The sequence below is a fragment of the Sarcophilus harrisii genome, chromosome 3 (assembly GCF_902635505.1).
Source record: "Sarcophilus harrisii chromosome 3, mSarHar1.11, whole genome shotgun sequence".
In the NCBI taxonomy this organism is placed as follows: domain Eukaryota; kingdom Metazoa; phylum Chordata; class Mammalia; order Dasyuromorphia; family Dasyuridae; genus Sarcophilus; species Sarcophilus harrisii.
In genome coordinates, this window is record NC_045428.1 from 166,490,516 (window position 1) to 166,517,310 (window position 26,795).

At 32.4% G+C, this 26,795-nt stretch overlaps 1 protein-coding gene across 9 annotated transcripts in view; it reads right to left on the reverse strand.

The window, feature by feature from the left end:
- Positions 1 to 488: 488 nt before the first annotated feature.
- The window catches only part of DCUN1D2 (defective in cullin neddylation 1 domain containing 2), a 33,132-nt gene continuing 6,825 nt past the window's right edge, over positions 489 to 26,795 (reverse strand). For 2 of the 9 annotated variants that reach the window (XM_031958755.1, XM_012546207.3), the window contains exons 2-7: positions 23,105 to 23,321; positions 19,493 to 19,661; positions 16,887 to 17,017; positions 6,484 to 6,566; positions 3,954 to 4,050; positions 489 to 2,617 (exon numbers count right to left, since the gene is read on the reverse strand). In XM_031958755.1, the coding sequence (XP_031814615.1) occupies positions 2,538 to 2,617; positions 3,954 to 4,050; positions 6,484 to 6,566; positions 16,887 to 17,017; positions 19,493 to 19,661; positions 23,105 to 23,279 (735 nt within the window). In that variant the 5' untranslated portion in view covers positions 23,280 to 23,321 and the 3' untranslated portion in view covers positions 489 to 2,537. Of the gene's footprint in view, positions 2,618 to 3,953; positions 4,051 to 6,483; positions 6,567 to 15,383; positions 15,555 to 16,886; positions 17,018 to 19,492; positions 19,662 to 23,104; positions 23,506 to 24,424; positions 25,691 to 25,735; positions 25,981 to 26,219; positions 26,582 to 26,795 lie in introns of those variants that run through there. The other 7 variants (XM_012546205.3, XM_012546206.3, XM_023500467.2 and 4 more) reach the window with 7 other exon arrangements.

A 26,795-nucleotide genomic window follows, 5' to 3' on the forward strand; every position in this document is an offset into this window, starting at 1 on the left:
GGAAAAAAAAAATGTGAAACAGGTAATGCAAAATAATGAAGATGTGAGCTCAAACTAATGACAATTTGGAATGCATCAAAATACTGAATGCATCTAATTTAAGGATGGCTATCAATCTCAAATATCAACAATTATTTTATTACAAATTACTTTTAATAGTTTTGCTGTATCTGTGAAAGTGTTTTTCATATTAAAAATAAATCTTCAAACTATATTTACATGATTTAAAGAAGTCCATTAAATTAGATTAAAATGTATTTAAGGAAATCTGCTGGTTCTTACTGAACTCTTCATTCCGCCTCACTCCTGTTACAAAAGACAGAGATACTGACATCTAGTGGCAAATATCTAAGCAATTAATATATAAATTAATCCAAAGCAGAAAAGAATGATAAAGCTGGAAGATATCTGAGACGTTATTAAGTTATCAACGCTAAAAATATGAATCTCCTCTATATGGTATTTTGAAAACAAAACAACTCTCAAAAACAAATACACACAATGATTTATTTAGATGTTTCTTAACAACTTAGCACAGGAAATCTGTACAAATGAAACAAATAAATACAAGCTTTTCCCTTTTTCCCCTCCCCCAAGCCACCACTTTAATAGCATGCATGATTTAAACTCAAACAGTGGAAGAGTGCAAATAATGGATATAATTCTTTTAATAGTCTTCTAATTTCATTGATATTCTGATAATTATTGTAGGGGAAAATGCTACATTTGAAGAATATTTCTTTTAAGGGTGGTGGTTGTGAATTGTGTGAGTTGCATAGCAGAAAAAACAAGAGACTAAAATGCCAGAGCTGAAAGTCATCTTACTACTAGTCACCTTCTCGGAAACCTCATCTTGGGAAGGAGAGGCCTGAAGCACAGAGGGGTTAAGTAATTTGTCTAAAAATCACAAAACTCTTAAATAGCAAAGGCAGGGACTACAACTATGGTACTGGGGTTCCTGTTCCAATAACTGTTTTTTCCCAGTAGAACCAAGTTGCTTTTCTTAGAAGAATTCTAATCCAAAGCAGTACCAGTTCACACTTTAGCAACATCAAGTCGAACATCAGATTGATAAAAAGTTTCTCAGGAATGATATAATTTTTTATAAGTATTTTGTATTTTATACAATTTGTATTTTATATATTTATAGTTAACTAAAGAAAACTTGTGTTAAATCCTTTTTTTAAAAGGATCATTTAAAAAAATTAATCCCTCAAATATGTAAGTTCAAATTGTAGCTAGCCAAGTAAAGTAAGAACTGTACTGTGAAAATCATGTATGAATGTGTGTCCTCTGATCAAAGCTGAGGTAGGAATCTCAATTATAAGCCAGTTCTTTCCCAATAGGGGAGCAAAAGAAATTCTCAGGCATTATTTATGCCTTGGAAAAATAATTTATCTTGGTGCTATAGTGGTGACTGGGATAAAGTGAAAAACAAAGGATAACATAGTGCAAAGTTAAGTCTGTCCACTCAAATCAGAGGGATTCCCTCCCCCCAGAAAAAAACAAACACTATTATGTTCCAGATTATCATAATATTTTAGTTTTCAAATATGTACAATTTATAAAAATGACTTTAGTTGAGATATATCATATATATTATGGATGGTTGAACAAAATCGGCTTACTTGATCTAGGAATCCAAAATTCACAACTAATAAAGAAGTATTTTTTTAATGGAAAAATATTATTTTAAATGTAATGTAAAAAAAATCAATTTGTGAACAAAACAGACTTTAAGTACTTTTCAAGAAGTTCAAGAAATAAAAAATACTTTTCAAAAAATAAAGGATGCCTGCTGATTTGTAAACAATCTAAAAAAATTTTTTCCTTAAATCATAGCCTGAAGTGTGGCCATCACTATGCAAATTGAAGTGGAGATATTATAATTATTAAATGATTTCAGGTGAACATTTAAGAAAATTAAAACAAAAAAAAATTAGAGCTGGCAAATTGACATAAAAAAATATAATCTAGTATACTGGCACCAAGTATAAAAGTGTCAGTAAGAGGTCATTACAAGATCATGATCATCAGGGTAAATACTTTTAACAATTTTGACTTGTATAAAAATATAACCTACTACTTAAATTTATATAGGGACTTAATTCATACCACAAATACTGCTTTTAAATATGTAAGTACTATAATCTCTAATTACAGTAGTAACTGCTGGTGTTAGTTCACCTTAGATCATGAGCTGAATGACATGCTGTGCAGTTTTAATTAAAATGGGCTCTAGTTAAATTTTCCTAAGTGTAAATCATGCAGTTATCTCTCACCAAATGATAGAACCAATACAATTATCAATTCCCAATAGAGTCCAAAGCATCCTGGGCTATTTTCTGAGCAACTTCTTACAGCGTCCATGAATCAGCATCATTTTCTTGAAGAAGAGTAGAAGTGGTGAATGCAGTTGGATCAGTGGCACACCATGACTACTGAAATCAGTAACCATAGACATAGTTATTGGCCAAAATGTCTTCATTACCTGATGTAATTCAGATTGTAATTTCAGTTCGGTTTTATAATTAGGATTAGAAGGTACTACGCTTTCCTTTTGTGACAACTGGTCGTGCATATTCTACAAAATCATCTATAAGAACAGGCCAGGCTCCTAAAAAAAAAAAATAATAATAATAAATGCTTTTTAAGGAATGCTTCCACACAAGAAGTTTTATAATTCTAATGTTTAAATATTAAGAACTGAAGGGATCATGCATTAATGAACCTTGTGATTCACAGAATCAACTAGTTAAGAAAGGCAGTGTGATTCACAGAAGGTGATCTTGAAAGGAGCAAGACCCGGGTTCACATCCTGCCTGACATATCTGACTATGTGACTTTAGAGAAGTCACTTAACCTTTGAAATTAAGCTGCAGAGAAGGTGCTTGGTAGAGGGACTTTCCTTATCCAAGAGTTGAATGTATGCATTTATAAAATCACAGTAACAGGCCCTCACCTATTACATTTTTCTGAAAGACACCATACACAGGGAGAGGCACAAATAAAAATGAAATAGTTTAAAGCGTCATGCAGTAATGATTTGAATACTGTAGCATAAAACAATGTAAAAATAGATCTGTTCTCAGTTGCCTATAAAATAAATTTAAATTTCTTAATTTGGCATTCTATACTAGATATCTAGCCTACTTTCCCAACTTCCTCTTCCGTTACACTCTCCACTCCAAACTAGACTGGAAATCTGCCAAAAAGAATCACCCAGGTTATTCTGCCTCCACACCATAGGATACATATATTTATGGTAAAATATATTCCTTACTTCTTTCCATCAAAGTCCCATTCATCTAGATTGTGTCTAATCTCATAAACTTTTGTGTTTTTCTTTAATACAATATAAATGAGAATAAGGCATTTATTGCACACTCACACTGAATATTACTTGATAAAAACTTGTTGGCATCCTACCTCTTCTGTGAAGCCTTTCCACACTTATCTGGTCCAAAATGAATTCCACTAATCCCTCTGAGCTGCAAAAGCACCTTGTCTTTTCACACCCATTTGCTGCAAAATGCTGTCTGACAAGTTTTTTAGATTACCTTTTCTCCCTGAGGAGACTTCAAGTCCCTAGAAAACAGGAACTATGACTTGTACTTTATTTTTTTCTATAGTTCCTATCTCATAGTAAAGGACTCAAAGTTTGTCTGATTATATATATGCTTGATATATGCCATTATAGATGAATCAGAAAACAAGATCTTAAATATAAGTGGAGTGTGAGAAATATCTTAAAATGCCTTATCAGAGTAGAATAATATATCCTAAGAATGAAAAATTATGTTAAAATATTTTTATTACTATTTCAGACATTAAATTTTAGGCATATTTGGAGTGGCGGAGCATAAAGTTTTAAAGTTGAAGAAAAAACTGATTTCACGCTGGATTTATATGAAATATTAGAAGTACATTTCTGAAATCTCAATTTTTTTTACCTTCTTCATCATAGTTAGACATATCATCTGCAATCATATTTCCAAAATCTAGTAGAAGGTTCCAAGTGTCCTTTGGGATTGATCTTTTGTGATGTTCCTATGATAAAAATAATTACATTTAAGATGAATTATATTTATTCCTATAAAGATAGTATGACAGGTTTTGCCATGAAAAAAGTTTTAATATAATTTCTAGAACTTGATAGTAGAATGTATTTGATTTTAAAATTTTAATAAGACAAAATTTTCAGTGATCAAATCTATTGTTCATGTATAGATATTACTTTTTTACCTGCCAAACCAGAAAGGGATGACTTTTACTTCATCCTCTTGAGGTTCCCCCCAAAACTAATCTAAGCCCTTGAAAAAAGGATGGTTAATTTATGTTCTGCCATTTTATATAATTAGAGGATCTTAACATAATAACAAAATTTATTTTCTGAAAGGCAGACAGTTAAAGTGATTTATACAAAGGCTTCAGTGCACCTTTTTAAAAAGTAAACCAAAATAAGAGCAAGAAATTTATATTTTTCTAGGGTTTTGTTTAAAAGATTACAAGTCTCTCTCTAAGAGACTTGTAATTTCTGTTCTGGGATTATGTTAGGAAATTTAAATTGCTTCTATCAGTGAACTAGTACTAGTTTTGGGTTTATAGTTTCTAGGGTATTGAGTTTATTGCATGATTGGCTTGGCTTTTGTAGGTGGGCAAAATAAAAGCTCAGCCTATTTACTGCATGATCCAGCAAATACATGATACTTATTCTTACATAAGAAATCAATAGAACTGCAGCTTAAATTACAAATGAATCTCCAATTACTAACTTTTGCATTTGTTTTGTTAGAAAACAGTTTTTAAAAAAAAGATCAAGAATCAGAAAAAAAAATGGACAAATTAAGTATTTTCTATACAAGTTTTAGTTGTTAACTATAATGGTTTAATCTAATTCTGGTTTTTTTCTTTTTTCTGCATCAAGAAGGAAAATCAACTTTGTATCATTTATTTCATTTTCTAAGAGATAAAATTTGTCTCAGAAGCCTGTGATAAGTTGAAAAAACTCCTAAATTTTGTCTGCTTCCATTCAATTCAACCTTTATTAAACACCTCTTTCCAATTCATTCCCAAATCTCTCCTTCTCCTTTTTCTTTATTTTATATTAATAAGAGTTTTCTTGCTTAAGGAAAAAAAGAGCTATTCTTGTTCCAAGAGTCATTCAGGGACCACCTCTTTTAGGGAGCCCTTCCTGATGACTCCCTCTCCTTCTATATTTCTAGGTGACTCTGGATTTCCTTTTGGTGCTAATAACATCTTACTTTGTATTGTTTATTACTGAGAACATATAAAATCTTCTTCATGATACCATGATAATCTTGAGAGGATTTTTATCTTTTGTATCTTCATCACAGTGTACACTTCCTTGCACACAAAAGGGACTTAATACATTTTTGTGGAATGGAAACAATACTAGCAAGGTTGTTGAGTTTTTGTTAACTTAGCACAAACCTTTGGCACAAACGATCTCTTTTAAAAGAAGACAATTCCTTTTGTCTCCCCTGATTATTTTAAAACACATTTGAATAAAACAACTTTAAAAATAGCAATATACACTGATTTCCTTACAAAGAAATAATAAAGAAAGAGCTGCTCTTCAATTTTTAGTGAAAAAATGCTATAAAACTACTAAATTTTTTACAAAGACTACATGGTAATCATAAAGAGAATTTTAATTTTACAAATAAAAAATAAAAAGAATTCCTTTAATGACTGACAGAAAACAAGTTTATTTATTATAATATTATATAATAATATATGCTATTATTATATTTAATAATAATATGTTGCATTTGAAGTTTTGCAAAATACTTTATAAACAGTCTCATCTTTATCTTCATAAGAGTTCTTCAAGGTAGGTGCTATTATTATCATTCCAATTTTATAGATGAGGAAACTCAAGTAAACAGAGATTAAGTGATTTGCCCATGGCTACAGTTAGGTGTCTGAGGTAAAATTTGAACTCAGCTCTTCCTAACTCCAGGCCCAGTGTTCTACACTGTGCCACTTGACTTAATAGAATAAAAACTTCAACATAAAAGAACTAAGAAAAAGTGTAACCAAAAACACATTTTACTAAAAAATTTCTAAATACTAAAAGAAAGTGATAAAATTAAGCCTCAGAAGGTACTTAAAACAAATCCTAGTAATGGAAGGGTCAACTAAAGATGGAGGGTCTGCTAGGCAAGCTCTGGATTAGAACAACTCCCGTGTATCTGCCCTACATCCTCTTTCTCTTATAATCAGCTTAAACACAGATATGCTGCTAAATCTGATAAGATGTATGATTTTTTTCTAGACAATGGATTTTCAAATGTGTATTGGAACACTCTATGGTTTCTAATTCCAAGTTTGAAGCTGCCAAAAAGGTTAGACAACTATTTTTAGAGGAAAGCACCATCCTTATAATCTACAGACCCTGATTGCCACTGAGCATTTGCAGATATGAATGGGGTTGGAGGGAAGGGAGGAGCTACTTACCAACAAAAACTTATTCCAAAGATCTAAAAATTTAAACCTTCCAGATAAGACTAAATTCCAGTAAGCAACAGCCATTTCTAAATCTGAAAAAAAAAAAAAAAAAATACCAGTTAAGACAAACTTCCTGAATTCAAAATTGTACAGGACACTAAAAGTACCTTATTGCTACAACCATAAGAAGTTTATTCTATAAATATTCCATATTCATTTATCTAGTTGAGAGATGCCTATAAGTGGCTTTAAATTATGCATAATTAATTTCTCCATAATTAGTATTTTAATTTCAGGAATCTCTTTTGAAAGGAGGTGAATTCTTTTACAAAATGTTTACAATTACACCAAACACAAAATGTTTATAAGTCTCATTTGCATTTAGCAAAGTTTTCTTTGTGCTGGGCATACTTATACTGACATTTGATAATATTCATATGCATATAATTTGTAAATCATAGTTTTTTTTTCCTAAAGTAAAGAATTCAAATGCTGTTTTCTAGACAGATCGTAATAAAGGGGAACCATAAGAGCAAGACTGTAAAAAAAAAATCCTCGCTGTTAAGAGGAATACTTTAAAAATTGTGGAAAACAGACCTGACATTTTCCTCCTAGACAGAAATGCAGGCTAGAGAGGCAACAGTGACTCAATAGGCCTGATCCTATTGTATATTGGCATGGACACTTTGACCTGCTCCATTTCTGACTCAGAATGAGGGGACCCTTCTAAGGCAGTCTGGTGCCTCCCCCCACTCCCAGGGGCTCACTGTACTAGTGCAAGACTTAGAGCAGACACTGATCAGTCCTAGTCCTAATGCAGCTCAAAACTCCTTAATATTCAAGCCATTCACCTGTGTCAGCATTCCCAGTAGCAGCTGTTGGACTGAGATTTCAAAAAAATGTATCTTTAAATGGGAGATACAGGCTGAATCATTTAACTGCCTTAGATTATTCCTAAATCATGATATTCTGAAATAATTTACCTCATTCAAGAGTATTTTAGTTTTCGGTCTCACTATGAAATTTTAACTAAAACATTATGTTTGGCTACCACCTTCAAATTCTGATGTTTCAACTCTCTAGCCACTAAAAAAAAGAAGGATCGATTATATTATCCCTTGATCTTAAATTCCCAGGCCTTGGAGTTTTCACCTGGAAGAAACAATTAAAATCAAAGTTATAACCAATTGACAAGGACAGAACTGCTCTCTCAACCTTACCTATAAGACCTGTAGTACAATGCTAAGTAGATGCTTAGTCTTGAACTGCTCCTAAATCTATATTGCTTATCACTTAGGAAGAGCATTAATTGAAATCTACATTCAACTCTCCCAGCTGGAATGATCATAATGATATAAAGCACACATAGAGAGAAATGGAGGTTTACCTAGGGGGGAAAAGAAAAAATAAAGTTTCATGAAAAATGATGCTTAATTTGGATAGTTTCTGGTCATTTTAACCCTTCACTGGATTAAAGGCCCTTGGAAGGAAATTGGTTTCTATGTTTGTATTACCAGAGGTTTGTAAAAGCAAATTTAACATATATATATATATATATGAAAGAACAAAGAGTATGTAAAAGTAGATTTACATGAAAACCATTATTATGTTTCTAGAATGGGCAATAAATATGGGGCAATAAATAAGTTAAGTTGTCTTAAGCAAAAAGAAGATGCAACAGGAAAGTGAAAAGGAATAATAAATCATATCATTATTTAATAAACCATGGGATTCATAGGATAAAATAGATTTTGGAGCAGCTATATCTAAAGATTACAACATGAGATAGGAAAGTATCCTTTAAAAGAATCTGCTGGTTTATTAGTTTTATGTTAGTTATCTTAATATTTCAGGCAAAGAAGATAAAGTGCTCATCTTCAAAATATTAGCAGAACGACAATAGCAGTTGTTATGATCAAGGATTCATCATATTCTCTCTTCCAAGTTTTCTCAAAATATATGATTTCAGGCTAGATTCTTACAAAATTAAACAAAAAGGAATTAAACTTGTTTAAATCATTTTATTAAGTTCATACACAGTCACGTACAGACAAAAAAATATAAAACATTGTACCACAAGTAAACTTATAAAGAAAATGAGGAAGCAGTTGATAAATGTACAAAGTAATATGGTGGTTTTTTTTTCTACTGCTGTCCACACTTTGTTCACATTTTTAGAAAAATATATTAGGTCTTTTTAAATATCAATTATGGTAGTAGAGGTTCTTTGATTTTTTTTGTCATAGACCCCTTTGGCAATCCAGGGAAGCCCAAAGATCTCTTTCTTAAAAATAAAAATTTTAAATGTATAAAACAAACTACACAGAATTCCAAAGGAAAACAGTAATATCAAAATACAGTTACAATAACATAAAATAGATTCACAGGCCCAATATTAAGAACTTTTATGTCATAATATTTTTATATCCATGATAATATTCCTCTAATTTTTTCAAAAGATGATATTCTAAATAATATTTCTGGGAAGTATCATAAGTCCATCTGTTTGCTTGTTTTTTGCAATTGTGTAATAATCATTCTTCAAATATGTTAGGGGAAAAAAACATTTTATAGGGACATGCTGTTGGAAGCATGGAGAATAATTTAGAAAAAAAAAATCAGATTCAAATTCTGGTTCTGATCCTTCTGAGTGATATGTGACCTCAGGCAAGTCAGGTCACTTCCATGAGGCTCAGTTTCCTTATTCATAAAATAAGGAAGTTGGATTCAATGATCTCTAATGTCATGTTCAATTTTAAGTCTATGATCTTGGATATTATTTTCTTTCTTTTTTTTATTTAAAAAAACTTCAAAAATATCAAATGACAATTATTTTAAAAAGATATTGTACGGGGGCAGCTAGGGGCCCCCCCTAGATAGTAGATAGAGGACTAGCCCTGAAGTCAGGAGGATATGAGTTCAAATATGACCTCAAACACTTAATACTTCCTAGTTGTGTGACCCTGGGCAAGTCATTTAACCCCAATTGCTTCAGCCAAAAAACAAACAAAAAAAAGGATATTGCATTTTATTAGTTTTTAATTTTTATTTTTCATTCTTCATTCAGATGATAAAATTAATGTTTAATCTTGGTGTCCTCAACAATTAGTTCAATGCCAGGATATAGTAAGTACTTAATAAATATTTGTTGAACTGAATTGAATTCTAGCAAGGTATTATTCATTGTTTAAAGACATTCTGGGTTTTTCTTTAATAAAGAAACTTAAGTATCTTTGGCATTCTGATTGAAAGATTTTTTTTAAAAAAATAAAATATATTGATGAACCTATTTGAAGATATTGAATGTATCCTCAAATGTATCTGAGTAAATATAATTCTTTTTATTAACTGCCAGAAAATATGCCAAATTTTTTTCTGAACAATCTCTTCTTTGAGCAGTCCTTAAAATTTCTCCTCCTTTCCACATAAGTCACAATGTGGAAGACAACTGAGAATTGGCTGCATTAAGTCCATAGGTATTATGTGGGAAAAAAAAAAAAACAACATTGTTTAGATATGATATAATAAATACTTTCTGCCTAATAAGACATGATGAACTCAAGGCTTCTAGTAGGATTTTGAAGGCTAAAACATAGTAATAAAAAGGATGAAAGATTTATAATAAACAAATGATCAATAATTTAAGTGCAATATAAAAGAAAGGATTCCAAAGTCATTTTCAAGGTCTGTAAAATATTTTCTTACCTAAAATGAAAGTTTAATTGGCAGAAGATTATTAATCACTAATAAGCTGTTTCCAATGGTAGGCTAATTTCCGTGAAGCTCATTTAATATCCTAATTTGTATCACTGTTTTCATCTGATGACAATGGAATAAAATAATTTTTTGAAGGAAAAAAAAGAGGGAATCCACATCCCTACTTAAAGAATTTCAAAAGAATCCTAGGTTTTGTAACCTTTCTATGTAATCACCTTTAGTAAGAAAATTAACTTTCAGAAGATTGGGATAGAATGTTCATGACTGCACATATTTAAGATTAGAGAATGCTAACTAAATTTATTACACTCCTCCATTTCCTAACAAGGCACTGAATCAATAAAAGTTGTCACAGAGAAATTACTTGAAAGTAATGAAGCATAAATGAGCTTTTTCATAAAGGAAGTTATTTCTAAATCAAATTTTACTATGTGATTATTTTGTGATGCAATTTATGCAGTCTCCATAAAACTACATTAAACTAATAAATTTTTAAATTATTTTATATTATCATTTTAAATGAAATCTTTGATATTATGTTAAATAATACACTTACTGGTTTTTCCTTTGAATTTTATCTAATTTTTATATATCTATTTACTACTACTATAAAATAGTTTTAAAAGCACTTATAAAATGAAGATTTAACAAAATATCTATTAACTAAAAAATATTTCAATTTGACTTAGTCATCAACTTACAATTCATTTTTATGACAGAAATTTCTCAAGAATGTTCATGAAGAAGACAACATAAAATTTTGTTATTTAAAATCAAGTATACTATTAATATCTTAACATCCTAGGCATCAACTTCTAAACATTTATTGGGAATACTTAATATAAACAACATAACAAATACTTAATACAAACAATATAAACAAATTGAGAATACTTAAAATCAAACTAGCAAAATTACAGTGAAATGTTACTACAAGTCAGACAAACCAATAAAATAATTAAGTTCAAGGGTAAAATATAGCCTTTTAATTCACATAATTCTATTTTGTCACTGTTATTACTAGACACAACTATATCTGCTTTCTTCCTCCCCTCTAATATTATGGCCCTTTTGTCCACTTAGTTCACAAGGATTGATGCATCAACCAATTTCCCACTATATGCAGCTCTTCCCAATTTGCCTTTCTCCATTTTTTCCACTTTCCCACCCCTATTCTTCCTCCTTGCCTTTATAAACTTTAGGTTTACTAAGTTAATTCAAGTTTTGGATTTAAGAAGTTGCAGACTCATTGATTTCCTTTCCTCAAAAGCAAGTTGGAACCAAAACAGATAAAATGTCCATATCATAATCATTACCTGACCCATTTGTGCAAGCACCAAATTTCTAAGTTCCAAAGTCGAGTCTATATTTGGGATGAAATTTTATATTATAAAGAATACAGTGTTTTGTATCCAATAAGGTTACTGACAATGCCAGAAGATCATAAAATGATAGCTTAATATTTTCGGTTACTCATTATGATTGCATTGTCTGTTTTTTCCACTTCCCCTCAAGCACTTAGGACCACAGTGTTTGGCACATACTTTTTAAACATATTGTTAATATGTTTAACACTGCATTATGAATATTTCACATTATTTTTAAACTTCTAAAAGTTTATCACAACATGAAACCAATAGTTTTATTAGAGTTTTTAGTTATTTGCATACAACTTATGCTATCCAAAAGGCTCTGATAAAATATACTTATAGTAATTCCCCACAGAATTAATCTTTGGGCTCAATGATCTGAAGTTCTGTTTATCTATGATATTTAAAGTCCTGTCCAGCTTTAAGACTATGCTTCCTGCCATTAGTAGAAGGAACACAGCTGGATGAAGGAATGAGAGAGCAATAGGTGCCAGGCCTCATTTTGTGCCCCACAAGTGACAGCCACAGCTCCCTTAGCTCAACTTTCTGAGGGCATCCCCACTTAGAACTAGCAGATGGGAGGGAAAGTGGAAACCTAAAACCTCCATCAAGGGCGCATTTTTCCCCCAGTTACATTCAAAACAACAAACTTTTTTACAGGTTTTTAAAATTTTTGATTTCTAGGTTCTCTCCCTTATTCCCACCCATAATTAAGAAACCACTTGGGAAGTTATGTAAAACATTTCCATAAAAGTCAAGTTGTGAAAAAAAACCATAGATCCCCTACCGTAATTAAGATTTTTAAATTTTAAGAAAAATTAAGTTAAAAAAATGAGAATGCTTCAATCTGTTTTCAGACACAATCGGTTCCTTCTCTGGGTATGGATAAGATTTTTCATAAGTCCTTAAGAGAAGTTGTAGATGATTGTACTGTTGGGAATAGCAAAGTCATTCATAGCTGGTTATCCTAGAATATTGCTATTAATTTGTATATAGTACATTTCACTTTGCTTGAGTTCATGGAGGACTTTCCAGGGTTTTTTTCCCTGATAACATCCTGCTCATCATTTCCGATGGAACAATAATATTTCGTCATAAATACATACCACAGTTTATTGAGCCATTCCCCAACTGATGAGCATCCCCTCAATTCCCAATTTTTTAAGGGCATATTTTTGGAATATAACTGATTAGTTTACATTGTAGTCTCATTCTGTTGCCTCATCACAGTGTGGTGAGAATCTTCAATTCTTAAGGATTATGCCAATGGATCAAAAGCTCTGAAGATTCTACCCAAGGACAAAAATAGATCTCACAGAAAACTGTGCATCTGTCATTAGCAATCTAGCTAAAATCAGAGACTCCTCTCTGATTTTGTTAACAGAAGAGGATTTCCCTCCCATTTACATAAAGCATAGGATTATGCATTTAGGTCTAGAAAGATCCACAGAAGTCATAAAAATTCAATCTCTTTTTGCAGAGAAGAAAATAGACGATATATACTAAGCTGCAGTCAAGTTGTAATGTATACTGGTTGAGGAAGTACCCTCAATAAAATAAAAATATCTTTGTAGGATTACAATACAGCTGATGGGAGGCAGTGTGGCAGTATAAGTGGTCTAGGCCTATGGGAACCAGGATTCTAAAATCCAGTTTAGTACTAACTATAGTTATATTAATTACCAAATTACAATCTTTCTGGGCCTGTACTCTCAGCTATAAAAATGAGGTTTATCATACTAGATTTTCCCCTTATTCTGCTGCTATGTGTTTATTTAAGTTTTTAAATTATTTAATCATAATTCTGAACTGGCCTATTGTCTTGAAAGGAAGAAGTGAGGGAAGGCTATGAAACATGAACAGTAACTTAAGTTAGGACAGTGATCACAGCCAGTAACTGAAAGCTGAGTTGCAGTGTAGCACATGACCCAAAGGAGACTGTCCTTTGAGTTCAACCAATAAGAGCAGTTATTCTATAGAAAGACCATCTTGTAGTACAGGATCAGAACACAAACAGGAAGAGATCTTGTACCGAGGAGGAATTTGGGAGGAGCCAGGCTCAGGCAGAGGGTGGAAGAAGTCAATTCTTATAGTTAAGGGATCCAATGTAAGCTGAAATCTTGAAATGGAAGAGCCAATTTCACCCCCATTCCCTCCACCCGAGGGCAACCATCTGATACAATCTTGATAGGAGAGGAAAAAATGCAAGTAAAGGGATAGAGGGGAAGAAGAAGCAGATAATACGACTAGATAATAAAAATCTCTAGAGATGGATGAGGGAGACTAAGGTCTGAAGCTCCAGTGCAGCTAACTGCAGAAGCCCCATAATGCTATTTTGTGGTTTTCTAAGTCAATATGTTACCCTTAGGAATCTACTTCCATTTGAGTATGACACCACTGATCTATGACACTGAGAGTTGTTCTTAAGTATAGATTTAGAACTGGAAGGAACATTAAAAAATAAGTTATTTTTATAACCTCATTTTAAAAATGAAGAAACTGAGAGGGAAGCAAACAGGGAGGTTAAATGAACTGCTCAAAATGGTATGGACTATAAGTGGTAGAATTGAATTTTGAACCCAGATTCTTTGATTTCCGATTCAGCACTCCTCTTATTGCACAAATATAACCACAAATTTATATTTTTCATAGAGACAACTAATTTAGAGGGAGTTGCTTAAAAATACAAATGCATGTTACTGTTTTGGGATGAAATGTCTTCACTTTATGCTAATATATATGTCTTTCCTTTCAAAGAGATTTTTTTGGGGTATAGCTTAAAATTTGGGGTGGATCTTAACAATTAATTGGATAGGGAAATAGGATAACATGCTGCAGCTGAGTCAAGTAAAATAAATGACTTTTGGGCCAAGTACCTATAAAAAAGTGGATCTTACAGTATCAAAAAAATTTGAGAGAAAAATTGGGGGAGGGGGGCAGTATTAAGGCCTTGAAACAAAAACTGGATGACAGTTCCAAGGGAGAGGCAGAGCAACCAGCAACCAGTTACCAGGCTCCTGGGGTAGGTTAATTTAATCCTTCTATTCTTCTGTACAGATATGTTATTACAAGAAATATTTTGAAGTAGAATTATTATTCAATGTTTCATAGTATCTCCATAGGAATGAAAAACTCCTGTAAGTCAAATTATTCCTCATGAAGAGACATTACAAGAACCAATCCAACAAGCTCCAGTTGTCAGTTTTTGCAGTCCTTTACAGCCACCTTTATTGACTCCTCTAATTTTTCTGGAACATGCACTTTTTGTGGTTTTTTTTATTCCTTTCTGGGTGATATACTGACATTCCTTGTGTGTGTGTGATACACATATGCACATAATCTGACTGATAGGGTATAAAGACACCTAGAGATACATATCCATGGTCAAGAAGGCTAGCATTCAAATCCTTTCTTCATCTAACTTATAATTTAATTGAGGTAGGCACAGAAGAGGGGAGAGGAACCAATTTTGATTTCAGTTTTTTCTTCTTATTTCCAAAGAATAGCATTCTTTCCAGTACTGACAGTGAGCTATAACTCCCTTTTGTTTCTATAGCTTCTTGTTAAAATAATCAGGTCATCCTTTGAAGTCCAGCCAAGTGAAATACTAATAATTTTCTTCATGAAGAAAATATGCCATAATCTTCTTCCATTAGGGGTCCTATGAATATGTTTATGTGACCTCAGCTGGTTTTCAAGAACTCTAATGAAGAATACTATGCTGTTAAAATTTTTATAAATATGAAATCTGCAAGACCCCTTGCTTTTAGAACTAGCTGCTGTACTTTTAACATAATTCACATGACTCTCAGCTTTGCTCACCCGCTTTCCCTGGTTAGGGAAAAAGACATCCATACTTTCCTAATTGTTCTCCCACAGGAGTCAACGATACTTCCAGCTTTTCAAGTTTTAAGTGGACCGACTCAAGTGGTTTCCTTTAAAGGACCCTCTTGCTGAGGCCTGGCTGTGCTCCTGAGGTGTCAGGCACGAGATCTGCAAGGCAGTGGCATGCAGGGTAAAAAAAGCTCTTTGGGTTGTGACAGAGCAGCCTAAAGGAAATGGGAACGCTGACAACAGACTCACTGCAGTTCAAGAACATGAACAATTAAAAACCAAAAGAGCAATTCCAAAGTATATGGGTGAGAAACAAGAAAGAGAAAAGGAAGAAAAATGAAAATCACCTTTGAAGTAGTAATTAGGTAATCGGCAATTCTACATTTTTTAAATTGTGAGGCACTAAAAACGCCATTACATATTTATAGTTCTATTTAACTCCAATGCAAAAGCAGAACATATATAGTATTTAAATGAAAATTATGGGTAGAGGAAATGGAGAGTTTAAGATTGTCTGCATGGAAGTTATATTCTCTTCATTTTTCAAAACACTGTCTTATTTCTTCAAGTTTTATCAGTATCTTGGAAGTTAGAACATTTATCAATTCAAAACACTTTTTTTCTAATGTTTCTTATTATACTGTCTAACAAATCATAAACTGCTTTCAAATTTGTAGGTAGGACCTTATTGAGACAAAAAAAGTCATTGTAATTTTAGTTTAAAGGTATGGGTCACTGTGGATTGCTAGATATTTAAAAATATGCTAAACTGTCCTAATGTTTAGAAAAGGAAAAAAAAAACCTTTAAAAATGTCAATTCTTCAATGAATAATATTCATATTCTTAAAGTTATTTCAACTACTAAGACAAATATTTCCACAAAAAAATAGAAATACTGAAATGTAGCTTGATTTAGATTTAGGTTGACACATTGATTTCATATTGGAAAAGATAATGTATCACTGTAACTGTTGATGTTAGCTAACTGTTGATGCTAGTTTTATTAAAGTTATGGAGGTCAGCTAATCTCAATACTAGCCAAGAGTAACTAAGAATTGACACTGTGAAAGAGGAAAATCAGTTTCAAACATAAGATAGATATTAAATGTTAACTGCTGACTTCTCTAATACTTTGGATGTAGTTAATATCAATATGAGGCTAATGTCAATATACTATAGTATGGTCATGCAAGGATATAGAGATGTCTTAAATTTATGTATGGCACAAAATATTTTACACAATACCATTTGTTCAAAGTTCTCCAAAACCTCTGAGAATACCTCAAGTCAAAAGATATCAACAATTCACTCATAAAAAGCACAAATTGTCCCAGCCTAAACTATCAAGTAAAATCTTAAAAGAAAAAAATTAAGATTCAGTGAAGTTTCTAATATTACTATCAGCGATACTGAAGGAACATTGATCATGGCCACTATAATATCACTAGAAATCAGATATAGCATTATATACTTGGCATTTATTATACTCACCTAAACCTTTTTGTCCAGGGTTCTTAGCAAAGTTAAAGGTAAACTGATAAAAGTCTTTGAATTTTATTGCATCCTTTAGCTCTTGTTCTATTCGTGGTAAAAGAGCTTTTAATTTTTCTGTAGTATCACACCTAATAGAAAGTTTTATAAAACACATATATTAATGGTATTGTATAGTACTCAGTTTGGCTTAAAAAGTTACATTTAATAACATTTCTGATGAAATATAATTTAGCTTCTTCCCCACAAGATAATATTTAAGAACCTTTAAGCAGAAATCATAATGAAAAACTAACAAATGAGTTTTTTTAAAGAGCATAACGAAGAAAACTGCCATATCTAATATTTTACAACAACTTCAACTTATTGAGAAATAGTTTTTTAAAAATGAAAAAGAATTTTTAGGTAAGTCTTTGAAATTAGCATTGCCACTTTGAGGAATGTTAAAAAAAATTCACTAATGAATGAAAAAGCATGATATTAAGTACTCCTTATATATGTGTCAAACATGCACTAAGGTCTATTCAGAGCCTCATGGTCTCATTTCATATCTTATTTTTTTTTTTGATAAACAATTCTAAAAACCTTTGTCTACTGTTTTCTCAGACCATAAAATAATGGAAACAGCACAATAGAAGGCGGACAAATGCCTATTCTGTTCAGCATATATCAATCCCAAAAGGTTGGAAAACATGTCAGAAAGTTTAATAAGATTTCCATCCAAAATGGATAATGCAAAGTATTAATGCTTAAATGATTCAAGATCCATTAAATGAAAAAAAAAAATCACTTTATAGGAAATATTTCATTACAGAACAAAGTCTAAGAATTACTTTTCTAATAGTAGCCTCAGGAAGAGCTTTCCACAATGGCATGCTAAAAAAATACTAAAAATTCTTTCCAAAAAGTATCATTATGATTACAACCCACTTTTGGAATGGATAGATCAGAAACTTATAATAGGATAGTTCTCCAGTAGGTCACTTTTGCTCTGTACCTAGAAATTCTTACTTTTCATAAATATATCATTGAGATAAAAACTTTAAAAAGGATAGCAAGTGTCCATCATAATAATTAATATTTCTTAAGCATCCACCAATAACATGGCACATTATAGAACTAAAGAGTCACATTCCAAATACTTATGCTTTTTATGCTTTCCCTCTGTTTCAGGAGAATTTTTTTTATTTCAAAAGTTATAAAGGCTCCTTCTGTTGCCTAGTTCAAGGATTTCAAACCAGTTTTCTCAAAACAATATTTTTCCTGTAAGAGGGTCAAAACTTATTCAAACAGGTTAGCATTTCCATTACCACAGATTACCATCATATATAATTATATGTAATTTCACCTATTTTCATTGGTATCAAAAATCTGCCAAATTAAAAAAAATTTGCCCAACAACATAACAAAATCTTAAATTAATTATTAAATGAAAGAAATCCTTGCCCCTATCTTTATTACCCTGAAGTATTAAGAGATGCTTAGATTAAAGAAATGTAATTCAAAGATACAAAGTACCATTCTAGTGAACTGATTAGTGAAATGTATTTTTGTAAATTTTATCTCAATGTAAAATAATGCGATTTTAATAAGTAGAATAGGAGTGAATAGCAGAAAAAGAAAGTATTCAACAGTATTGGTTATAAGGATTCAAAATTAAGTAAAGATAAAAGTAGAGGTGAATAAGTGATTTAAGTAGTGAAGAGCTGATATGAACAAAAAACTGTATTGGGTTAGTGAAAAGAATTCAGGAGAGAGCAAGTTTTGAAACTCATTTCTAATTCTTACAAGCTATGGGACCATAGGAAAATCATTTCTCTGAACTTAGATTTCTGATCTATAAATGGAAATGTATAGGTATTCACAGTATCTAACTCTCGGATTCTCATTTGAATTAATTTCTCTTTTTTTCCTCTTTCTCTATTTCTGAAGCAATTAGGATTAAATGACTTGGTAAGGTCACACAGCTAATAAGTATCTGAGGCTGCATCTGAACTCAGGCTTTCCGAACTCCAGGGCCAGTACTCTATCTACTTGCACCATCTAGTTGCCCCTCATTTGAATTATACTCTGTAAATTTTAGAAAACAATGCATTAAAAATCAATGATTATTAATGAGAAACAGAAAAGCTAATAGCTAGAAAGCTAGTCTTGGTCTGTAAGCCTTTGCTAATATCAATCTAGCTTCTGCCACTGTGATTGGCCTGATCTCTTGGAAGTCACTTAATCACTCCTCAGATAACTCTTTAAAACCATAAAAATCCTGATATGCCTTGGAAAAGGAAATTTCTCTTTATCAGGAATTCCCCATACCAATGAAGACACAAGTTCAGACCACCACCATCACCACCAAAAGAAAAAAAAAAAGCCAAAAAAACCCCAACAGACATGTAAAAATCATTAAGGTGGAAATGAAAAGAAAACCAATTAAATCACTTAAAAGAGATCAATAAAGTAAGACACAAAGTGACCCACAGGAATAACATAATAACTTGATATCCCTGAGCTGGTTTAAAAAAAGTGGTGAAAATTATCTAATAATAAAAGATAATTTTTTTTTTTAAAAGATAGCAATTCTGCACTATAGAGGTCATTCATTTACTCACCCCAGCTCTGTCATGCCATCCATAAATTCCTTTTTACTGAATTCACATTGAGTGGCTGCCCTGAATTTCCAAGCTATGACAAGAACACTGATATGGGCAGGATCTAGCCCCAAATCATCACAAAATTGCTGAATTCCATCAATGCCAATTTTATTCTCATCTTGTGGGTCTGTATTTAAAATTACAAAACAGAAGAATAATATTATCATAAACTCTGTTGTCATAAAAGAATAAACAGTCTATCAATACTTTTGAACCCCATAGCTAAAGGCATAGTTTGTCACATTCAGGAAATGATGAACTTAGCAATGATGGGACATAAAAACAACTTTTACTTAATAAAATAGTATCTACTGGTATAAATGAGTGGAATCCTTTTTTTAAAAAATATTACACTTGTTTTGAAGAACAAAAGGAAATAAAACAAATTAATTTCTACAGAATAAAACAAAAAGAGCAAAGGTGGCAAAAAAGCTACCCTGCCAATAGGAAATAAGTACTAGTGACAAAACATAATTAAAGTACATATTTGATATTCTAATTATTATTTCTATAACAGAGTAGAACTAAGAAAAATTCATTCAAATGCTACTATACAAAATGCATTCTTCACTTAACGTTTAGTTTTTCACAGGTTGAAACTTAATAGTTCAGATAGTTATTTTTCTTCTTTCCAATGTGCAAATAAAATTAAAGATTAATTTATTCATTCATTATACTAATACCAAAAATGAGTTTGGTTTTCTTGGCTTTTAATGAAAAATAATGTTGCATAGTAACTACCACACAATATCAGTGAAAGCAGCTTGGCATATACTGCACCAAATCAGGTTTAATTATCTTCATGAAATATATTATTTATAACACAATCTGATATAATTATACAAGTTTATATTTCCAATAGTACCAGAAATTAAAAGTTGGCAGAAAAAAATGATAGAAATTCATTGTCAACTATATAGAGAAAATAAAAATTCTTGGCAATATTTATGTGATTCAGTGGTGACTAAGAAAATAATTTTCTAAAACTTATTCATGTGTATATTTGTTGTGCTGTAAGGCAGGGAGGAAATTTTACTTTGGCCATTTAATTATATTCCGGTTTACTTAAGTTATTACACTTGTTATTACTGATAGCATAAATTTAATTACTGTATTACAATTTCCTACATTAATCTTCCACATACAAAAGAGCATATTAATACAACTGTCCAAGATAAGCCAAACACACACACACACATACACATACACACAAGTACATATACCTATAGATATATGTAAGGTCACCATAAACTGATTCATGATACCTTGATATCACAAAAAACTATGTCTGATTTTGCATATCTTCACAGTAATGAAAAAACTGGGCCAATGTTACCCAAGCAAAGAAATAATTTCTGAAAAATGGTAACTAACAATACTTGATGAAACTTAAAAGGTGATTTAATTTCAATAACATTTCTACCTAATTATGTTTTTTGATTTTTTTTTCAATATTGGGAACATATACATATGTATAAATATAAATGCATTTACTTTATAAAAACATAATATTGAAGAGTAATATAAAATCATGAAGATATATTATTTGTTGGATTTCTACAATGTCTTCTGGCTTAAGATATTTAAAGGGGAGTTTAAATTAAAATGCTATTAAAATATAAAGACTTATTATTTGTATTTATTAAAAAATATTTGAAAATCCTATCAACTAGTCTTTTTAAAAATTATGTAAAAATAGGTGCAAAGACATTTTAAAACTATTTTTTAGAGCTTCACTAAGTTTAAACCTGTGATTCTATCCCAGAACATTTTTAAACTAAGTTTTTGGGGTTGGGTTTTTTTTTTTTTCCTTTTTTTAGGATAGTTAGGATAGTTAAGTAGTGTAGTGGATAAAGCCTCAGACCTGGAGTCAGGAGGCCATGAATTCAAATATGACTCCGGACACTTGACATTTACTAGTTGTACAAATTGGGCAAGTCAACTTAATCCCTAGTTGCCTCAAAAGATAAAAAAATAAAGAAGCTACAAACGTGCAATTCTTAGTATTTTTAACCATATGCAAAAGGGCTAAGCAAAATTGTAGTAGTAAGAAAAGTATTTGCAATAGTCTAAATGTAGTTCTAACAATCTAAACCAAAGTTGTTTGAGTTTGGGAAATATAAGGTTATCCAAGAGAACAATTTACATGATAATAATAATGTGAAGGAAAACAATTTTGAAAGATTTGAAAACTCTGATTTAAAGATCAGTCACTACTTCAAAAGCCTGTGATGAAGGATGCTTTATTCCTTCTGGCAGAGATGAAGTGGAAGACAGGTATAATTTGAGACATACATTTTCAGATATGGTTAATATGTTGATTTATTTTGCACTTGACTATACTAATCTATTACAAGAGAGTGCTTCTATTTGAGAATAGAACAGTGTCTTTGGAGTTAGTGAACAGTGATAGAAAAAAAGGAACATACATAAAACATGAAGAGATATACTTCTGAAAGCAAATCAAAATGGGACACAAATAGGGCAATTTTAGTACTGCCATGTTTAAGATGCACTTTAAAAATTATGTAACAGTTTACATTCCATATACAATTCTCTTTTATTCTTTGTATACTGAACTGTTCATGTTAAATGATTTTTAAATAGAATTTAAAATAAATATTAAGAAAAAATCCTCTCCAATGAAATACAAGGCAATAAAAAAGAATAAAAATTTTACTTAATAATATTTTAGTCTTGGATGCTACCAATAAATCTTAGGATAGATATAGCAATATATATGGAAATCATGAAAATATGACAAAATCTTTCAAGCTATTAAAAACTACCACAAGAGAGAAGCATAGATATTAACTGTTATATTCACAATCACATTGGGTAGAGAAAGCTTTATTCTAAAGTGATTTTTAAACTATATAAAAAAGTAAGCAAATAAAAAAGTCAATTTTTTTATTAATACTAATTACAATAACAAATCACTTCTTTTCAAAGTAGCTTTATTCAAAGATTCAAACAATAGCTTGTATTAATGCTGAAGCCTCTTCTGACAAGCAAAATGGAAACAATGTTGTATCCTTAATTTTGCATTCAATTCTGATTCAAAAAAAAAAAGCATCTTTAACAGGAACTGAAGGAAAAAAAAATTCTATGGTGACAAAATTATATCAAAGTCAAGATCAGAACAAAATTTATTTCAAATTTCATTATAATGGCTGTTTCAATTAACTCAACAGATCAATTCAAAGCATGTAATATAGTTATGGGGAAGTTCAAATGAGATAGTATATAAAAAAACTCTTTATAAAACAAAGTGCTATGTAACTTGTTGTTATTGTTGTTGATGATGATGATGATGATGACATACCTTATCATAACAGGCAGAAAAAAACCTTTCTACTTTGAATGATGTTTTAGTAGTTGACTGATTAATTAAATTAGGTTTTGAGAATTACAAGTTCAGAGATAATGGGAATAGAATCTTTAAAGAATTGTCTTTACATAGTTATCATACATTATATCCTAAAACATTTTATCCTAAAAACATATTTTAATGAGATGCTAAAAAGTTTTAGCAATGTTTATACAAATGTTTTAAAAAGCCATCCTTACCTTTATACCTGTTATACAATTGTTCTAACTTCTTTTTGTCTACTGAATTTTTCATGGATTCTTTGTAGTACAAGTCTGGGTTCTGGAAGTAGTTGTCAGTTGCCACTTCTAGTTTCCACTCATTCTGCATTAAACAGTATATAGCAGTCTTTTCACCAGCCTGGGTAAATGTCATAAACTGGCGGATCTTGTCCTTCTGAGATGATTTAAACTTATGCTTTGGGATGCAAAAGAAGCAGGAAAGCCAATGAAGCTAATCCAGAGGTTTGTTTCAGCATTCTATTACTAATGCCTATATTTTAAGTGGATTTATTTTTCTTGTATGGTGACTCAACTTTCACTTCAGAATTACAGGAAGACAAAGCCTTGTTCTTCATCAGTTAAAAAGACTGCACATTCTTCTGAAAATTGAAATGACAGCATCTATATAGTAACGAATATGTAAAGTCTACCTCTTAAAATTATTTTTATCAATAATTTTATCAAAAAATTATCAATAATTCTTTTATTTAATATATTTTGATCTTTACACATTTCATTTTAATTAAGCATAGTGACTTTAAAAACTCTTTAAAATAGACCTATTAGGAAACTGGCATTCTTAAGTTAGTGCAGGTAAGTACAAATTTTTCCTAAAGAATAATATCAACCTTCTAGTTTAAGAATATTACTGAAGTTTCTTAGTCTAAAAGTTTACTAACTGTTGCAGCTGTCTTGAAAAGAAATTAAAGAAATTTAAAGCACAAAGGTATCTTTCAAACTAAGTTTTTAAAACAGAAATGCCTACTGAAAGTGAGCATAGAAGGAACTTATTCTATGTAAAGTTTAAAAAAAAACCAAATTAATCAAATAATAGAACCAAAATCCAGGGCCAGAGTAAACAGAAATGTTAAGTTCTTCAACTCCACACAGAATTACATTAAAACAATATTAACTATTCTTAGATTTTTAATATAGTTAAGTTTACAACCACTTAAAATCATGCTGATATAGCATATTTAAGAAGAAGGGAAAACATCAGCCATTGACCCCTAAAGTTCATTCGGGAATAACTAGTTTGCTCAAGAACCTGCAATGAGATCACTGAATCTCTTCACTGCACTAGTGTAATGAGTAAGTTTTAACTTGCTTTTTATAGCTGTTTCCTCTATATTTTAAAAATATTAAGAAATGGAAAGTTAGATATTAGCTAATATAATTATGATCTAAAAAGTAAACATTTAAAAAACATTTTTAAAAATTCAGAGCAGCTCATTTCTCATATTAATGTTTTGCCACTACTTTTTTACACTTAGAATCAAAGAATTCTCTGCTACTTACCACCCATATGGTCTTAATGAAATCATTTCACTTCTAAGCCTCAGTGACCCTCATCTCTAAAATGTGGTAGGTGGAAGTAGATGACTGACCTTAAGGTTTCCCTTCCATCTCTAAATTTGTGATCCTAAGATAGGAGAATCAGCACAAAATTCTTGAAATAGTCAAGAGATTTGATCCTGAAAACAAAACTATATAACCTTGCCTATGCCACTTTTCTGTTTATCAAAACTTTCCATAAAAAAAAAAAATGCAAGAGGTTATCTGAGTATAAATACTTAAAATAATCTAAACCACTTAAATAAAATAGGACATCACTGAAAATTCTTATTAATTACACAGTTCAGCAAAATGAACTAAACTAATAACAACTTGTTGGATTTTTCATTTAAAATGGATTTTCTTTACTAGTCAAATGCATTGACTCAAAAAACCCTATGTGACCCAAAAGGATGTGTCATTTATTACTTTAAGCTATTACAGGTACAAATCATTTAAAGCAAATTCTATTAATGAAAAAAACAACCCAATTTATAGAAAAGATAAATGGAGAAAGATATGCTTTACTTTTGTAAAGTTCACAAGATTTCAAAAAGTAGCCTTTTGTTCTACAACGATCTGATTTAAAACGATCAATTTCACATAATGACATCTCTTTGCAATAAATGAGGTACACACTAATTAAAATCCTAGTGGGCAGTCTTTGGAAACGGGAAGATTTAATGCCATTTAAATCACTTTTCTTCCCCATGGCAATTTATCTAGTCTTTCCAGTTATGTTTTTGTTCAGAAAATGCATTAAAATTACTAATCTTTTGGTACCACAGCTTTTCTTTTTAATCAAACAGGTGCCAGATTTTCCCCATTGCTCTAGACCACAGACTTAACGAATTTGGAGTGTGGAAACAAGGATTAGTCAAGAGGCAAAGGATTTTTTTTTTTGGATAGTACTTTAAAGGTCTAAGGCCTGCATAAATTCTAAAAGGTTCCAATTTCAGTTTAAAAAAAAAAAAGTATTTAAATAGACTAACAAAAAGTCAAGGGATGCCCTACCATACACTATATGGGGGAAGGGAGAGAGAAAGAGAGCAAAATTAAACAGATGCAATACAGTTGACAACCGGGGAGGGTGAGCACCACTAGATACTTAGGCGAACACACACGCACATACGTATTTTATTTATACGCACATATATACTCTCTCCCTCACAATTTTCTCCGCTCCTCTCCCGCAAAAGTATAATTTAACACACACACACACACACACTCGCACCCACACACGCTACAATGCAGCAGCCGCCTGGGTCCTCTCACCTCAGCGCCAAGCACAACCCACTAAGAGCACGAATTGGAGAATAAGCAAAGCCCCGGGCACTTCAAACGCGTCCCAAAGGCTCCGCTGCTGCCCCCTCCCCCCCCACTCGGAGGGAAACGAGACCCAAGCCAGGGAGGGGCGGGAGGAGGCGGGGGAGCTGTCCAACCCGCCCGGGGGGAAACCCAAGGCCAAAAAAGGCGAAGGCAACGGCCGCTGTCAGTTCTGCCATCTCCAGCCCCGCAGGGGCCCCTCCCTCTTCGCCACGCCCTCCCCTCCCCTCCCTGCCCTCCCCTGCGGCCGGCAGAGGCCCCCCCCAGCCCCTCCCGATGACCTTCCCCCCTCTCCTCTCCTCCCCTCTCCTCCCCGCTGCCGGCAGCAAACCCAGCCCCACCCTCACTGCCATCTCCCCGAGGAAGGAAGCGGAGAGACAACCGAGAAGGTGGAAGAAGATCCGCCGCAGGGGGCGACGCGGGGTCCACCTACCATTTTAACATCAGCGCTCAGCCCCAACATCTCCGCCCAGCGCCTCGCCGCTAGCGCCTTCCGCGCAGGCGTAGCCTCCCTCCGCCCCGCCCCCTCCCGCCGGCAGTCCCGCTCTTCGGCCCGACCGAGCCTGTGGCCGCCCTAAAAACGAGCCGGGTCACCACGGGAGACGGTGCTAGGAAAACGGGAAAACGGGGGCCGAGCCTGGCAGTCCGAGGGGGGCGGCTTTCTCAGGCTCTGCGGGCATCTCTCACTTTCCCCGAAATTGGGAGAGCACCGCGCACGCCAAGAACTTCTGGGGAGGCAGGAACTCCGGGAGGAGGACGGTGGGGATAGAGGACTACAACTCCCGGCATGCCCCGCACCGCCTGTGACCGAGGTGGCTGACCAATCCCGAGAGCTTTCTGGCGGCTCTGCGGCCCAAGATAGCGGGCGCCCTCTCCTTCGGCACCATTTAATCGCTTTATTTTGCCTTTGAAAACTTTATGAGACATTTTCCAATAAAGCAGCATCTTCAGAAAATCTAACCTGATTCTTAATAGGGAATTTTGCCCCTGAAGAGCAGGTGTACAAACA